The 18,624-nt window shown below is 39.8% G+C and overlaps 1 protein-coding gene across 10 annotated transcripts in view; it reads left to right on the top strand.

Annotated features, from left to right (window-relative positions):
* Positions 1-16,617, top strand: part of SLC25A16 (solute carrier family 25 member 16) — a 33,602-nt gene extending 16,985 nt beyond the window's left edge. For all 10 annotated transcript variants that reach the window (XM_043551634.1, XM_043551636.1, XM_043551635.1 and 7 more), the window contains 5 exons: positions 3,397-3,518; positions 4,103-4,169; positions 5,800-5,962; positions 6,857-6,925; positions 14,739-16,617. In XM_043551634.1, coding sequence (XP_043407569.1) covers positions 3,397-3,518; positions 4,103-4,169; positions 5,800-5,962; positions 6,857-6,925; positions 14,739-14,895 — 578 coding nt within the window. In that variant the 3' untranslated portion in view covers positions 14,896-16,617. The remainder of the gene's footprint in view (positions 1-3,396; positions 3,519-4,102; positions 4,170-5,799; positions 5,963-6,856; positions 6,926-14,738) is intronic.
* Positions 16,618-18,624: the final 2,007 nt, after the last annotated feature.

The raw sequence follows: 18,624 nt of genomic DNA, 5'->3' as shown, positions 1-18,624 counted from the left end.
TCGCCACTTGCTTCACAACTGTCAGGGCAGCTCTCATCTGGCTATTCCTGCGCTTCAGGGTGGGGGAAAGCAACTCACAGAGTTCCAGGAAAGTGGTCTTACGCACGTGAAAGTTTTGCAGCCACTGTGAATCATCCCATACCTGCAACACTATGCAGTCCTAGCAATCTGTGCTTGTTTGTCTGGCCCAGAATCAGCATTCCACTTTGTCAACCAGCCCCACTGCTGCCATGATGTCCCAATTGCCACAGCCCGTGCTTTCAGGAACGTCTGTGTCTCTGTCCTCATCAATATCCTCCTCGTGCTGGCGTCTCTTAGCTTGGTTCCGCATATAGTCCAGGATAATGCGCAAGGTTTACAATGATCACAACAGCAGTGGTGACGGTGAGCTGAGTGGGCTTCATGCTTGCCGTAGTATAGCGTCTGCGTGGGTGACCCAGGAAAAAGGGCGCGAAACGATTGTCTGCCATTGCTTTCACGGAGGGAGGGGCAACTGATGACATATACCCGAAACCACCCACAACAATATTTTTGCCCCATCAGGCATTGGGCGCTTAACCCAGAATTCTAGTGGGCAGCGGAGACTGTGGGATAGCTACCCACAGTGCACAGCTCTGTAAGTCTATGCTAGCCACGGTAATGAGGATGCACTCCGCCGACTTGATGCACTTAGTGGGGACATACGCAATTGACTGTATAAAATCGATTTCTAAAAATGGACTTCTGTAAAATCAACGTAATTTTGTAGTGTAGACATACCCTTAGATTGCATAATGACCAATGTTAGCTTTCTGGGATGGAGAGCTAGTCTGTGGGTTCTTTCCAAGCTCAATTGGAAAGTCTCATTCGGCTTACTACAATTTGAAGAAACTTCTCTGGAGAAGTCACCTTGTTCTGGTAATGTATAGAAAGATGATGGTGCCTGTATAATCATGATATCGCTACAAGTATACAGTTCCAAGAGGAAGCCAATCTTCTGCCACTGTGTAGAAGTATGCTCCCCCTCTTCAACATATCCCTTCTTCAGGACTTATCTATCTGCTATGGCAAGTCAATTTAAATGTTGATTTGTTTAGCAGGAGTGAGTGGTTCCTGCAGAAAACCATTTGAATTTGTGTTTTTTTTTTTCCCCTGAAAGCAAATAATTACTGATTTTGTCACTGGGATGGCACCAGAGATGAACACCCGAGTTTTGCTTCTGATGGTTCAGTTCCTTCATGGGTTGGGGAGTGGAAGCTTAACCACTGTCCTTTGTAATCTGAAGATTTCATAAAACTTGGGCACTAAGTTGCAACAAGAAAATGCCCTTTCTTTGAGCATTTTAATCTCAAGATCAACACCTATTCTCCTAAGATGCTAAGCAGAGGCCTTCTGTAAAATTAAATACTTATTGTAATAAATCTGACTCTGCCAATAATATATCTGAATGTGCTTTCTACCTTTCCCAACTGAAAATAAAGATTTAAATATATTTTTTTAATGGTCTGAAGAGGAGATTCCAAGATTGCCTGGATTTTATAGTTCCTCTGAGACCCTGAATAAGACTGCAAGTATTTCACTTATCTCACAGTGGTTTTTGTTGTAACTGAATCCTACTTTGAAAAAAGAAGTTTTACTCACTGGATGGCAAATGTGTCCTTGAATTTTGTTAGGTCTGGACTAAGGAATTTAGTACACCTAATTAGTATGCGCTCATCTTGTTTTCAAGCCTCCATGAGAACCTTCAAATCCATTATGGCTAAATATTTGGCTTGCTGCCCTTACTCCTTTCCAGAACAAGTTAAGAGGATACTCCATTAGACTTCTCTCTGCTTAGACTGAGGGGGCTGAAACATGGTCCCTTGATGTCTGCAATGTGTCAGTATAGTCTCATTTTCCATTCTAACAAGGTTCTGTTCTGCAGGTTTGTGTCCGAGTTTAAAAACTGCAGTATGATGAGCCTACCTCTTTTTTGGATGCTGGTTGCTCTGTCTGCCCTGTATACTAGACAGTAGTTGTAGGATGGAGTAGAAGAGAAGTGTAACAAGACAGAATTTCATACCTTGTAATTGTTTGTTTTATCTTCCTCTTCTCCCACTTTACTACCATCTTTGTCCCTTACATTTGTTTTGTTTTTTCTTTTATACTTTAAAAATTTCTTGATTGTGTGTAGGTGGGTGGTGGAGAGAATATTAAAATTATATTACATACTCTTACCTTAATTGAATCTTCTTTGCTTCCTGGGTTATGATTGTAAAATGGGGAAGGGCTGTAGGAGGGGGCAACTACAGCAATTTCAGATATTTGTAAGTGATTTTAGTTTTCCCTCCATGTTGCTTGTAAACAATTCATGGGTTACTATCTACCTCATAGCCTAGTGGTAGAGAGAGACTAATTATTCAAATGATGGTGTTAGTGAGGACTGTCATTGTTTTAATCTATGTTCTGTTTGTGAACTGCCCCTAAAATGGCAACATCTAAGCCTCTATGCAAATTTGGAGCAGCATGATGGTTGATCTTCAGATTTCTGTTGTCCAAGTAAATATCATCTTATGAAGTCTAACCAAAGAAAAATACAGCTATAGCGATTTATAATGGAAGCGATGATATAAAGTTAACTACAGGGCATGTCAGTGGTGCTGCAATAACACTTGGTCAGATTTACAACCCTTAATCATGTACGTAGCATTTAATCACAAAACACTGACTTCAAATGGGCTACTTCCACAATTAAGTGCTGCATGCATAATTAAGGACCACAGAATCTGGCTCTGTAAACAATGTGGCATTAACTAATTTATTGTCATTCAGCTAAGAGTAAATAGAATGATTAAAAAACCCAATTAAATATCAACATAAATCAAAAGTATTATTGTTAGCCTTATTTTAAGTTTTCATTTAGAATAACTTCAGTGTGTTCAGATACCATTTAAATATACACTTACAAATATACAGTAATTGTATCGTTAGACTTTTTGCTAACATCACTTTTTGGAAATTAAATGTATAAGTCTGTGGTGTTCTCTCATTTAATGTTTGAATATTTAAATATGTCAGGATTAGGTCCTATGTCCCTGATCCTACAAAGATTTACTCGCTACTCATGCAAGTGAGTAGTCCCGCTGACTCCAATGGGGTTATTCATATGAGTCCAGTTAGTAACATAAGCCATTGCAGGATTGAGGTTTAGTTGCATAGCTCCTATGAATGCTGATGGATACAAATGTAATACTCAGTGCATGACTGAGTTTAGTTCTCTTAGCCTTTGATTAAAGCTAGACTTTTAAATTTGACTTTTTAAAAGTTGTTGTTGAGTATACATTCTTATGTTAATTATTTGCCTTGAAAGGATCTTTTGTTGCTTAAAACTATATAAGAACAATTAAGGTATGTGGTGGTGGTCTTTTTTTTAAATAGGTATAACAGCAGTCATTTGTACTTACCCTCTTGATATGGTTAGAGCACGTCTGGCATTTCAAGTGAAAGGGGAGCACAAGTACACAGGAATTATTCATGCATTCAAGACCATTTATACAAAGGTATTTCATTTTCTCCTTCCATACTTGTTAAAGAAAAATGTGGTGGTTATATTTTTTTAATGCTGTGCACCACTATTTAATGACCTGAGGGAAACAAATGGGAATTTGGCTTTGACTGTGTGTGTAGCACACTCTCGTTTTACAAAAGGGTCTGGATGCTCCCCTTTTACTCATGCTGGTGGAGGGTGGCTCAAGCTGGTGGAAATGGCAGAGGACAACAAATTGGGAATAACAGTGGTATATACTCCTGAGGTTTTTGCCTCCGAGAATATTTATAACAGGGGTTGGAAAGCTAACATACTTATTTGTGTGTATTGGAAATCATCTCTCTACTTTGTGATCCTGGGTGTAGGTAGACCTGCCTTCTCCTAAGCATTTTCTCCTCTCTGTCTTCTAAGCAGCCAATTTATAGTCCCTCCTCTCAGCATCTGAGGAAGAGGAAGATGAGGTTAATATTAATACCTCATTGCGTGGCTAGCACTGTCATACAAATGACTTGTCAGTACAATCAGTTCCATAATAATCTAACTATTTCTACTTCTGTTTGCCATGAATTGTTTGTATTTTTATTTTTCCTTCAAAAGGAAGGAGGTTACATTGGATTTTACAGAGGACTGATGCCAACAGTTGTAGGAATGGCTCCTTATGCAGGTAAGTTAAAAATTTTGTTGCCAGCATTGTATATGTGTCTCACAGTTGTATTTGCAAAATTTGTATTCGCTTCTGTTAAACTGAAGGGCTAAATTTCTGCTTGGACAGAATGGAAAGGGCAAACTGCAGGGAGTCATTTGTAGCTTCCTGATCTGTTGGTAGATCAGCTTTTGATGTTGATCAGTGCAAGTTAGAATAGCTGCTGTAACTTATACCACTGGTGAAAATCCCTAAGTGACCTTTCTGAGATGTGAGGGGCCAGTGACTGAGTTCTCCTCTCGCTCCCCACCCCTAAAACTTCTCCGATGGAAAAAGGTGCAGGACCTGTTCCTAAACCTGGCCAATCTGGCTGTAGTTGCTGTGTGAAAGGCCCACACAAACTAAGGGAAATAGACTGACTATAAAGGGGAAACAATGAAACTGACTATGGAAAATGCTCTCGAAAGAAGTAAATAAACTGAAAAGATAACGAGATTTTTTTCTAATTTCTTTCAGTTATACTAATATTAGGTGTTACTTGTAACTATAACATGTTAAATTAAAAATCACTTTTTTCAAAGTGTTTTAAGATCCTTGGTTAGAAGTTACAAGATAGATGCGCAAAGTATTATTGTATGTACACTTCCATTGCATGTGTAGTACAAAAACCAATTCTTAAAATTAATGCCTAAGGCACACTTTTTTCCAAGGTGTCTTCTCAACACTTGGCAAATTACAACAAGCTGACTCCTAGACCACACTTAAGATTGCTATTGGTGTGATAAAGTTCCTGCTCTACCTTGGTGGGTCTTGCACTTATTGGCGGATTTGCTCGCCTTGGAGCTTCACGGCAGCCTTCAGCTTGGCCGTTTTTCTGAATTCACAGTGCAGGTCGACTCCTCCTGTGTCTGACCAGGAGTTGGGAGGATTTGGGGGGAAACCGGGCCCGCCCTCTACTCCGGGTTCCAGCCCAGGGCCCTGTGGAATGCAGCTGTCTAGAGTGCCTCCTGGAACAGCTGTGCGACAGCTACAACTCCCTGGGCTACTTCTCCATGGCCTCCTCCCAACACCTTCTTTATCCTCACCATAGGACCTTTCTCCTGGTGTCTTATAATGCTTGTACACCTCAGTCCTCCAGCAGTCTGCGTTCTCACTCTCAGCTCCTAGCGCCTCTTGCTCCCGGCTCCTTACACGCACACCACAAACTGAAGTGAGCTCCTTTTTAAAACCCAGGTGCCCTGATTAGCCTGCCTTAATTGATTCTAGCAGCTTCTTGATTGGCTGCAGGTGTTCTAATCAGCCTGTCTTAATTGTCTCCAGAAGGTTCCTGATTGTTCTGGAACCTTCCCTGTTACCTTACCCACGGAAAAGGGACCTGCTGAGCCTGGGGCTAATATATCTGCCTTCTGTTACTCTCCTGTAGCCATCTGGCCCGACCCTGTCACATTGGATAAATATGTAATATTTGTATTGATTTATGTAATGTATGTAACTTTTCTCTCTTTCACAATATTTAATAAAAACCTCGTAAAGAATCAGGAATTAAATAATTCAGTGTGTGATTACTCTCTTATGTTACAAAGACTCTGTGTATCAGTAAGAAACTTGTGGTTTCCTAAAGTCTACATAAAATTACATTTTTCTCTTTCAGGTTTTTCATTTTTTACCTTTAGTACCTTAAAGAGCATTGGACTTGCCCAAGCACCTAGCCTGCTTGGAAGGCCTTCCTTAGATAATCCTGAAGTCTTAGTTTTGAAAACACATGTAAGCTTGCTGTGTGGTGGCTTGGCTGGAGCAATAGCACAGACAATATCGTAAGTTTTGGTGGGATCTGGGTTTGTTTGTTTTGGGGTTTTTAGCTGCACTTATTGAAGAAATTATATGATATCTTGGATTAAGAATTTTTCTTAAATGTAATATTTCAGAGTTAAGCTTTTTTTCCCTGATAGGTCAGAAACTAGAATGCACTGACTTCATGGTGCTTCACTTTCTGAATGTGTTTTAATTTTGAAGATCTTTAAAAGTATATGTATCAGACCAAATCCTGCTGTCTTTATTCTGACAAATTTCCACTAAGGTAAATTAGAATCTTACCTAGAGTTGGAGTTGTTTTACACCAGTTCATTTTAAAACAAAATCATAGCTACAAATATATATTTAAGTTACTATATGTGGCATAGTTTATTTTTATTTCTCCCTCCTTCTCTACTGTCTGCCTTTGTCAGATTTTCTCCATGGCTCAGAAACAGGTGAATTGATTGGATTTATTTTTTTGGCATTTATTTTTTTCTAAACTAGTTAATTACAAATGTCACACATGCATTTCTGTTGATCTTTTAAAGGTGAGTTTTATTTTTAATGCCGTTGTCTCCTCCCTAAATTCTGTTTTACACAAACTGGTTTATGCTCTGTCTGATCTTCATGTATCTTCTTTACTTCTGCCTAATGGAATATATTAAGATTCTGATTCACTGTTTTTAATTGTGATGGCGGAAATCTCGATTTTTGGAGAACTTTCAGCTGTGTTGGGCACTGAGTTTGATCCTTGACTCACTGTAAAAGGTACCTGGAGGTTTCATAGGGAACTTTCTTTATTTATATTCATGTGTGTATATATATACACACAAACACTGTATTCATATTTTTGCCGTTCAAGTAGTTAAAATGCTTTCTTTTTTAACAAACAAACAAACAACTCTCTTCTTTAGATATCCACTTGATGTAACTCGTAGGCGAATGCAGTTAGGATCAGCTCTTCCAGATGCTGACAAGTGCCTGTAAGCATTTTATTATACCATCCTTTTCAACTGTAGTAAGTGAATTCCTAAATGTATAAGTAAACCTCTTTGTTTAAAACTGATACATGATTTACTGTGCTATAGATTCCTTCATATTTTCCACTAGTGGAGAGGGTAATAGGTTTCTGTGCTCTTAACTGAGAGGGAAACTGTTTTTTTCTTTATTGTGATCACTTTTAAAAATCACAGAAATGAATTCTGCGAATATGAGATCTTTATTGTTGAAGTTCTTTTGTGTTAGGCTTCAATTTACTACAGCTTCACTTGGCATAAATAAGCTCCAAGGGCCCAATGCTGCTTCTGTTGAATCTTGGGGCAGGTCTACACTACAGCCTGGATTGATGCTCTGAGATCGATCCACTGGTGGTTGATTTAGCGGGTCTACTAAAGACCCGCTAAATCGACTGCAGATCGCTCTCCAGTCGACCCCTGTACTCTGCCCCCTACGAGAAGAGTAAGGTCAGTTGACGGGAGATTTTTCTCCCGTTGACCCCTGCGGTAACTCGAGCTAAGGTACGTCGACTCCAGCTACATTATTCACGTAGCTGGAGATGCGTAGCATAGGTCAACTTACCGCGGTAGTGTAGACATAGACATAGAATCGTAGGACTAGAAGGGACCTCAAGAGGTCCTCAAGCGGGAGTGCAGGGGACGGTTGTGTCACCAACTTCTGTTGTCTTGAATGGTGCAGGATCTGGCCCCAATGTGAATGATTATTTTTTTCTTGTTTACTATCACTTTCTTGTAACCACAGTACTGATTGACAATACAGTTATAGACACTGAGGGTATATCTACACAGCAGTTTAGGCCTGGGGCTGAGCCTGGGCTCAAGCCAAAACCCCCTTGCATTCACATTGCAAATGTGCTAACCTTGTTTAACCAAGTTAAACATGACCTAGACCCTATTGCTTTCATGTGTGCATGAGGCCCTGACTTGACTCAAATCCCAGAAGTCCTCCGGATGCATCCTAGAGAGCACAGCGCTGCATGTAGTCAGCACAGTGGCCGGAAGCACCATTACTACCTGGGAGTATGCTTTCTGTTCCTGCTGCTCTTGCTGCCATGGCTCCGGCTCTTCCTCGCTGCTGTGCAGAGCTTTCCTGGAGCAGGGAGCAAAGCCACCAGGCAGGAGGTGGCTACGGGCCACCAGCATGTTGAGGGTTGTTTCTCCCCCAGCCATGCTAAGCCAAGAGCTTTGCCTCTCTGCCTCCCTTCAAGGCAGCCACTTGGTCCCTGCTCCACACTCTGGCCCTTGCTCTTGGGCTCCCCCGCTCTCCCTGCTGTTACATGTTCAATGGCACATGGGCAACGTGCTCTGTAAAGGTAGCCAGTGGGAGTCAGCCCCAAAACTTCACGGCAGCCTCCCAAGGATCCCTTATCCCTGCCTCTCCAGGTGCATGAGGGACAGTGATAAGGGATCCTCAGGACATATTGCCCTTGACTGAAGGGAAAAAGGAACACATCTGAAATGAGAAAAAGGAATTAAAAACATGATGGCATTGTGCCAGGTGTGTAGCAACATCCGGTTGGCATTCTGATGCTTCATTGGCAGCTAATTCTGCTCTGAGATGGATTAATTTTCAGGTTTAAAATATAGTTGCCATAGTCCCCACAGAGCTGGGATTTTGGCACTTGTGAAGCAAAAAGGAGGAGGACTAGGAAGTGGGGCGAGTAATTCAGTTATATAACTGGCCATTATCTTTGAAAACTCATGGCGATCGGGGGAAGTCCCAGAAGACTGGGAAAAGGCTAATGTAGTGCCCATCTTTAAAAAAGGGAAGAAGGAGGATCCTGGGAACTACAGGCCAGTCAGCCTCACCTCAGTCCCCGGAAAAATCATGGAGCATGTCCTCAAGGAATCAATTCTGAAGCACTTAGACGAGAGGAAAGTGATCAGGAGCAGTCAACATGGCTTCACCAAGGGAAAGTCATGCCTGACTAATCTAATTGCCTTCTATGATGAGATAACTGGTTCTGTGGATGAAGGGAAAGCAGTGGACGTGTTATTCCTCGACTTTAGCAAAGCTTTTGACATGGTCTCCCACAGTATTCTTGTCGGCAAGTTAAAGAAGTATGGGCTGGATGGATGTACTACAAGGTGGGTAGAAAGTTAGCTAGATTGTCGGGCTCAACGGATAGTGATCAATGGCTCCATGTCTAGTTGGCAGCCGGTATCTAGCGGAGTGCCCCAAGGGTCGGTCCTGGGGCCGGTTTTGTTCAATATCTTCATTAATGATCTGGAGGATGGTGTGGATTGCATCCTCAGCAAGTTTGCGGATGACACTAAACGGGGAGCAGTGGTAGATACGCTGGAGGGTAGGGATAGGATACAGAGGGACCTAGACAAATTGGAGGATTGGGCCAAAAGAAATCTGATGAGGTTCAACAAGGACAAGTGCAGAGTCCTGCACTTAGGATGGAAGAATCCCATGCACAGCTACAGACTAGGGACCGAATGGCTAGGCAGCAGTTCTGCAGAGAAGGACCTGGGGTGACAGTGGACGAGAAGCTGGATATGAGTCAACAGTATGCCCTTGTTGCCAAGAAGGCCAATGGCATTTTGGGGTGTATAAGTAGGGGCATTGCCAGCAGATCGAGGGACGTGATTGTTCCCCTCTATTTGGCATTGGTGAGGCCTCATCTGGAGTACTGTGTCCAGTTTTGGGCCCCACACTACAAGAAGGATGTGGAGAAATTGGAGAGAGTCCAGCGAAGGGCAACAAAAATGATTAGGGGACTGGAACACATGACTTATGAGGAAAGGCTGAGGGAACTGGGATTGTTTAGTCTACAGAAGAGAAGAATGAGGGGGGATTTGATAGCTACTTTTAACTACCTGAAAGGTGGATCCAAAGAGGATGGATCTAGACTATTCTCAGTGATAGCAGATGACAGGACAAGGAGTAATGGTCTCAAGTTGCAGTGGGGGAGATTTAGGTTGGATATTAGGAAAAACTTTTTCACTAGGAGGGTGGTGAAACACTGGAATGCGTTACCTAGGGAGGTGGTGGAATCCCCTTCCTTAGAAGTTTTTAAGGTCAGGCTTGACAAAGCCCTGGCTGGGATGATTTAGTTGGGATTGGTCCTGCTCTGGGCAGGGGGTTGGACTAGATGACCTCCTGAGGTCCCTTCTAACTCTGTTATTCTATGATTCTATGAACTTTTCCATTCCCAGTTGAGTCATTGAGGCTTTGATACTGTATTAAAGAAAAAACAACACCACCACCAGCTTTTATATCCATGCTAAATTTTTATTTAATACATTTGAACCAGCCCTCTCCCTGTCCCCAAACACTTTGGCCAAGTTATAAGAAGTAAGACTGTTGAACAGCAAAAAGTAAAGTAAAGAATACTATTTAGAGAAATGCAAGATTTTCTTTGGCCTAGGAGAGTGAGTTATCAGAGATGGTTCCAACCCCATAAAGATACTACATAGGATCAAATCCTGCTTGTCTTATTCATGTGGGTATTCCTGTTGAAGGAAATAAGACTTGTATCTGGGCAAGGACTGAAACCAGGACTTCAGTATTTGGCCCTATAAAATGATAAGGGATCCCCCAGGGGTGCTGCTGCAGATTGCACCCCAAGGCCTGGGGATGCACTTCACTGTTCTGCAGCCAGCAGCCCCCAGGCTGGGGTGAGTGTGTGTGTTTTTTTTCCTCTGAAACCTACATTTTATGTCAAACATCAAAACAAACAGAGAAAAGCAAACAAAAATACTCTTCATTGACCATTCTATTCTAAAAATTAAGAATTGCAAAGTTTTATTTCAGTAGTTTGACAACACTAGAGACTGATGTTCTAGTTATTCTCAGAACCTTTTCCTGCCAGTGTGAATCAGCCTAAAGGTGGAGAGCACAGTTTTCAGATTGGATCGTAGTTTAGTATAAAGCTGTCTCAAACTGCATTCTTTCTACTGAAACAGCCACCAAAGGAGCTAATTATGCAGTTTATGTATTTGTGTGCCCCTTATGGGCTCCTGAGTCGCATCAATAGCACCTCCACAGTCAGGAAATGGGAAGCAGTAAAGATTTCCCACAGTGCACTATGTTTTAGGGTTAGAGTGTTGACATTGAGGGGAGAGGGGCACTTGGCATTTTGGGATATGTTTACTTTGACTCAAGTCTGTGCACTTGCAGTATGGACGCCAGAACCCTAGGTTTGAGCATTGGTCAGAAAGTTCTTAACCTAGGGTTAAAATGCAGTGAAGATGCTCAAGTCCAGGGTTCTCTGACACAGGTCAGCTAACTTGAGTTCCACGAACCCTAGGCTTATGTTGCCTTGTAGACAGTCTAAGATCAAATATCTCAGGCTCTTGCATAGTGCACTTTGGTAACACTAAGTGAAAACTCCAGAATAAAACATTGTCCAAATCCGATTAAATTCACACTTTTACCAAGAACTGATATTAATTTGCATGGGGCAAATGGAAGTTGAAATCCATTATTTTTCTATTCAGTTATATAAACATCAATCTTTTTAGCTCATTACAGTTTGTTTATATATATATATATGTATGTATGTATATGTATGTATAAATATATAATATAGGTCTGATTACTGGTTTTGGTGATCTCTTGCTTCTTGGGCTTGCAGGAACTAACCATTATAAAGACACTAGGTCTTCCACTCAGTATCCCTATTAAGTTGGTATTTTGGAGGAATCCATATCTCTAGCTCCAAGGATGGATGGACAATGGTCATAATGTTGGTATTTGAGCATGGGGAAATAGAGAAAGTAAAAGTCCTCAAGTTTGGAGGATTATGGGAGATGTGTTCAGGGAATAATTTATTTGGTAGCCCGTGAATGCTGAGCCATCTTTCAGATCTCTGACAATATTTACTTTTTTTGGTCCCTATATTTTAGCATCTATTTGTTGATGGTTACTAGTTTCTTCTCTTCTGTAAGTTCAGAAAGAGGAAAAACTGTTATCTGCAGACCTAATGCATATACTACTTCATTTATCAGTTAAAACATGCTATTTATAAAAATTGTGCAGCTAGTACTCTTTTCAGAGATAATGTTTGGAAATTCATCTTAGTGCAGAGTCTGAAATACAGAATGCGTTCCAAAACTTGAGCCTTAAAGAGAAGGGGGTAGTCTTATGGTTAGCATAAGAACGGCCATACTAGGTCAGACAAAAGGTCCATCTAGATCAGTATCCTGTCTTCTGACAGTGGCCAATGCCAGGTGCCCCAGAAGGAATGAACAGAACAGGTAATCATCAAGTGATCCATTCCTTGTCGCCCATTCCCAGCTTCTGGCAAACAGAGGCTAGGGACACCATTGCTACCCATCCGGGCTAATAACCATTGATGGACCTATGATCCATGAACTTATCTAGTTCTTTTTTGAACCCTTTTATAGTCTTGGCCTTCACAGCATCCACTGGCAAGGAGTTCCACAGGTTGACTGTAGGTTGTATGGAAAAAATACTTCCTTTTGTTCGTTTTAAACCTGCTGCCTATTCATTTCATTTGGTGACCCCTAGTTTGTGTGTTATGAGAAGAAGTACATAACACTTCCTTATTTACTTTCTTCACACCAGTCATGATTTTATAGACCTCTATCATATCCCCTCTTAGTCATCTCTTTTCCAAGCTGAAAAGTCCCAGTCCTATTAATCTCTCCTCATGGAAGCCGTTCCATACTCCTAATCATTTTTGTTGCCCTTTTCTGAACCTTTTCCAATTCCAGTATATCTTTTTTTGAGATGGGGCCACTAGATTTGCACACAGTATTCAAGATGTGGGCATACCGTCGATTTATATAGAAGCAATGTGATGTTTTCTGTCTTATCTATCCCTTTCTTAATGATTCCCAATATTCTGTTCGCTATTTGGACTGCAACTGCACATTGAGTGGATGTTTTCAGAGAATTATCCACAGTGACTCTAAGATTTCTTTCTTGGGTGGTAACAGCTACTTTAGACCCCATCATTTTATATGTATAGTTGGGATTCTGTTTTCCGATGTGCATTACTTCGCATTTATCAACATTGAATTTCATCTGCCAGTTTGTTGCCTAGTCACCCAGTTCTGAGAGATCCTTTTGTAGCTCTTTGCAGTCTGCTTGGGACTTAACTATCTTGAGTAGTTTTGTATAGTCTGCAAATTTTGCCACCTCACTTTTTACCCCTTTTTCCAGATTATTTATGAATATGTTGAATAGGTCTGGTCCCAGTACAGATCCCTGGGGGACGCCACTATTTACCTCTCTCCATTCTGAAAACTGACCATTTATTCCTACCCTTTTAACCAGTTACCAATCCATGAGAGGACCTTCCCTCTTATTTTATAACAGTTTACTTTGCTTAAGAGCCTTTGGTGAGGGACCTTGTCAAAGGCTTTCTGGAAATACAAGTACACCAGATCCACTGGATTCCCCTTGTCCACATTTTTATTGACCCCCAAAGAATTCTAGTAGGTTCTCCTGGTCATCGCAAACCGAGCTATCTGTGTTTTTAATGATTGAATACCCCATAATTATTACCTATCTTTTCCCCATAACTGGAGTCATTGCCCCGCCCCCCCCCAACCCCCGGAGAGGTTGCCTCACTGTGAGAGGGTACAACGACATCATCTGGAAGGGGGGTCCCAGCTATGGGATTGTTTCCTTTTGCTTCAGTTGGATGTTCTCTTCCCTGAGACTTTCATCCTCCTCAACAGCACAGAGGCTGTCAGACCGAGGGTGGGACTGTTCTACTCTGTCCCGGAAAGTCTCATCTATGTACCTCTGTGTCTCCCTTAGCTCTTCCAGTTCAGCCACTGGTCTCCAAAGCCCGTACACGGTCTCTGAGGGCCAAGAGCTCCTTGCATCGAATGCATACATATGCCACCTGCCTATAGGGCAGGTAATCATACATGCTGCATTGGGTGCAATAAACTGGATAGCCCCGACTCTGTTGCTGGACTTCTGCCTGCATTCTCTTTTTACTCTTGCAGCTTGTTCCTTTGTTGATGTTTTGTTTTTATCAGGGGGTATTTTTGGCTTTAAGTTTAAGGAATGTTAAATGTATCTAGCCCCCCCTCATATTCCCACTCTAAACTCCCTCGCAAAACTCCCCTTTTAGCCACTCCTGTTCACTAGCTCCTCTAGTCGCTTAGGAGCAAGTTTTTTAAAGCCCTTGTCTTTCTGAGTAGCCCTGGCCCCTGGTTAATGGTCGATGGATGCTAAAGCGCTTAGGGATAAAAGCCTTGTTAAGAAGCTCTCAGCCTTGCTTAGCAGGCTGCTAGGCTCAGCATATAGGCCCCCAAACAAACAGACCACAGGGTATATTTCAGTCAAGCAGCAAGCACACCACAAACACACACTAAGGCACTGGACTGAGGCTGAGATCTGCGTTCTAATCAAGTCTCTGCTACAGATTTCCTGTGTGACATCAGTTAGGGCTTGTTTGCATGGAGAGTTAGCATGCAGGAAGCTAGGCGAAAATATGCAACACACTCGCTTGCCATGCATTAACTGGCCATGTGGACCTTGTTAGCATGCACAAAGTTTTGTAGTGCGCTTTGAGATGCACCCGTGTAGACAAGCCTTTAATTTTTCTCTGCCTTAAAGTTCCTCATTTGTAAAATAGGTTAACACGTACATACCTCAGAGTGGCACTGGGAGAATAACAGAGAAACCTTTGAGGAGCTCAGATAGCTCGAGTGGTCACATGACTTTCATTAGCTATCCCATAAAATCAAAAAGTAACATGAAATGCCTTGTATTTAAGAAAATGATTTTCAATATTAAATAAATCTATGTATTGCATAAGGGCTTTGATTCTTTTTATCTTTTCAGTACAATGGTGCAGACACTGAAGTATGTATATAGACACCATGGAATACGAAGAGGATTATACCGCGGTTTATCTCTGAATTATATTCGTTGTATACCTTCCCAGGCTGTGGCTTTTACCACATATGAGTTTATGAGACAGTTGTTGCACCTCAACTAAATTTTTTTCCTTAAACTTCACTGAAAAACTACAGTTATCAGTCTTCATGTTATGTTTGTGAGTAAATTACTTGAAATGGGAAATTTAATCTGTCACTGTGAACTATTGGAATTTTAATACTTAATTTTATTTGCCAAAAAAAAAAAAAAAGCATGGAGTAATAGAACCCTTTGGAGTCAGAACAGGAAATTGCCTAACATGGACATTAACTAGCTATAAACAACTCTTTGCACTTGTACCTGTAGGCTCCATTTGGTTAATACAAATAAATTATATAATTTACAACCATCACAGTTACAATGAAAGGAACCAGATTTTGATACGGGTTTCGAACTGTTTGCTGTTTAGCTTTATGATGTCATTCCAGAACTTTAATATTATTTATCATTGTATTGCTTGTTAACCCAGAAGTTAAACATCTAATTTTCTTTACTAAATAAATAAGATTAAATTAACTTGAATAAAATGAACCTAATTTTCACTTGCTTGTGAGATTTTGTAAAAGTAGAACTTGGTAGCCCACAATTTAAGGGTTGCTCTATTTTATTGCATATGAATTGTTTGTGTACAATTAAATAAAGTAATGTTCAGTATCTTCTGATGGATAAACATTTCAAGAAATATGAAACTCTTCAACTGTTTCAATAAATACTAATAATGAGATTAATTTAAAAACAGAATCTTATGATTTGGAAGTCAGTAACTTTGCTTGTTATCTTTTAAAAACAATGCTATTACTAAGTATGCTATTAACTTAAAATAGGATCTGATAAATGAAAATTCCTACATTACAATAACAAATGTAAAACAGAGGTCTCTGGGCCCAATCCTGCAAGATATTGCATACCATTTTGTAAGGTGTTGAATGCCTTCAAGTCAATTTTTTGGAAGTTGAGGGCACTCTACACCTTGTCACATTAGCCCCGAAAAACATATTTGTCTTTGTGTTGTGACGGAGGAGAAAGTAGAGACAAGACTGTGTATGCTGCAGCATTTACCTACCTGGACCATGTGCATACTTTTTGGGGAAGGGGAAAATAAAGGCTGTACTGGAGTTTGTTTACAACAGTGGACAGTAATAGTATGAATATATACAATGGGTGTATGTGCTATTCTGGCTGTGCAGTATAGTGTACAGTATACTATTACTCTGATTTTTTTTTTTCTGCTACAGTTGCTGCTCTTCTTGAGCTAGGAAATGACTTAACAGATCTGCTCATACATGATTTACACTGGTACAATTTCAATTTAAAGAACTTCTTCTTAGCTGAAGAAACTGTAAAACTAGAATAACTATTCTTTCAGTCATTTACTGTTAAGTAATGCAAGTTTATTTATTGATTTGTAAATATTTTGAGTGATGTCCTGGTAATGGATATATTAACTAAAATAGTGATTTCATAATCAATATCACTTATTTTTGACAACAAGGCCACAACCTAGAATTTGAGTTTATACATCAAGAGTAACTTTCGTGGTTGGAATTTTTTTCATTTTATTAAAATATATATTTCTTTGATATTTACCAGTGTTATTGGCAAAGAATGAGATGTATTTGAATTTATTTTATTAAAAAAACCTTGAATAACAATAAAATATCTTTATATGATTTGTAAATATTGCAGACAATAGAAATGCATGTTTCTGGAATTATACTATATTGCCCCTTGTAGGTAAACATAAACAAAGTTGTCATGCTTGATTAAAAGAGACTACAATTAAGATTTTGGTCTGACTTTTAGTTTTATTTAAAGGAGAGTTAATTGTGTTAGAAGCAACTCTTCAAGATCACAAATCACCAGGATTTAAATTGATTTAAATCATGATTTAAATCACTCCTCAGGAAGACTCGATTTCATCATGGTTTTCTACATAAAAGTGCATTCTTGTTGGTTGTTATAACCTTAATACATATTCTTCACAACTTAGAGATAGATGTAGGTTTCATTTTTAGAAGGTACACACTATATATTTTTAAACAAGTGATTTATTTTGAAAACTTTTCAGATGAGTTTTACAGCTATATCAGAAAATGAATGATTGTTTGGTTATTTCATTTACCAAAGGTAATTGAAGCAGATATTTATGAAATCATTGGGAAGTGAACTATCTCCAATTCAACAGGTTAATCATTAATATCTGGAGGATTTTCTTGCCGTGCTGTATTAGGAGGAGAACATCACCAGACAGACATTTAAATGGTTTAATTTAACAACAACATTAAGTATTCTGGATTTTTTTTCTTCAACAGCAAACATATAATATTTTAACAAAACAAGCATATGTCCCTCGCTTCTCACATTTATCTCCAGACTTCTTCTCCTTGTCCAGATCTATTCTGCCCCCAAAAATCTTCTATTCATTGAACGTTTTGAAACTTTGCACTTTTAGAGAGAGGTAAGGGATTGACTCTGTGCACACAAATTTGCAGATGGGCAATAGAGTTGAGGTCTGTTATTTCTCACCTCTATATATTTATTTATTTATTTATTTAAAAACATTTTTGCTGTTAACAAGCATGTTACTTCTGGAGACACAAATCCATAATTTAAGAACGGCAAAACTAAGCATCTCTGATGGTATCTTCTAGACTGAGCACTGAGTCCCATTGGGTAGATAGAAAGATTAACCTAGATAATCTATATAGAAGCCTGTGGAGCCCCATACGATTGGGGCCCTAATCCATGACCAATTAGAACTCAGTTATAAAACTTTTCTTAAACATTACATGAATATATTGTCTCACACTATACAATTAGAATTTATAATCCCTGTTCCATGATGAGATGTCTTTGAGCTATAATTTATCTTAATTAAAACTATCTTTAGATAGGTTTTTTCCTCAAAAAGCATTTTATAAAAAAAAACCAGATTTAAATAAAAAAATCAGTTTTTGATTTTAAAAAAAATCATTGATTTTTATCCACCCTGCAAATCACTAAGCATATGTGTAGACTTAAATTGCAATTGTAGTCTGAAGAACAACTCTGTAAAAACAACATTGTGAGATTCTGTTTTGTTGATTTTGTTTTTGTCTTGCAAGCTTTGTCAGTGGGGCTCTAGGATTCAAGCTTAGTTCTTTTTCCATTTTAGTATCATTGCAGTCATAAAGGTTTTGTAGACTAAATTCTGTGTTTAATAACACATGTGAAGCCCCATTGTCTTCTATGGGTTTGCACAGGTATGATTAGAATTTAAACAATCCTTTTGCTGCACAAGATGGAATAGAAAATCCAACACAAAAATATAACCTTACTGCCTGGTATTGTCAGCAGCAATAAGGGCCACGTTCAGTGTCGAGGGTTTCCTTTTAAAATTACAAAACAAAACTGACTTGAGCCCGCACCCAGAAATCTGGGAAAACTAAATACTTCCTCATGGTGCCTTTAATAAGCTGTACTTTCCCACTGGCAAGCACTAAGTCTGTGTATAAAACAAAGAAAACATTTATTAAGGGCAGAGAGAACACAGCACAGCAACATTGACTTAAAAGTATTTAAATAATTAAAACACCCACCCCACAGTATCTTGGGCAGTAGTCCTTTGCCTCAGTTTCCTCACCTTCCAGTGTGAAAGTCCACTGGACTTTAACACACCACTTCCCCCATCCCTTTACTGCACATCACTCAGTTTGTTGTTAAAGGTTAGCAAAGTTACAGATCCCAGTGGTGCATTCAGATTGGTTCAATTCCAGCCCTTTCACTGGGGGAAGGGAAGGAATGCTGCTTG

Source organism: Chelonia mydas, chromosome 7 (genome assembly GCF_015237465.2).
Source record: "Chelonia mydas isolate rCheMyd1 chromosome 7, rCheMyd1.pri.v2, whole genome shotgun sequence".
NCBI classification, from domain to species: domain Eukaryota; kingdom Metazoa; phylum Chordata; order Testudines; family Cheloniidae; genus Chelonia; species Chelonia mydas.
This window is presented reverse-complemented; position numbering and strand designations above follow the sequence as displayed.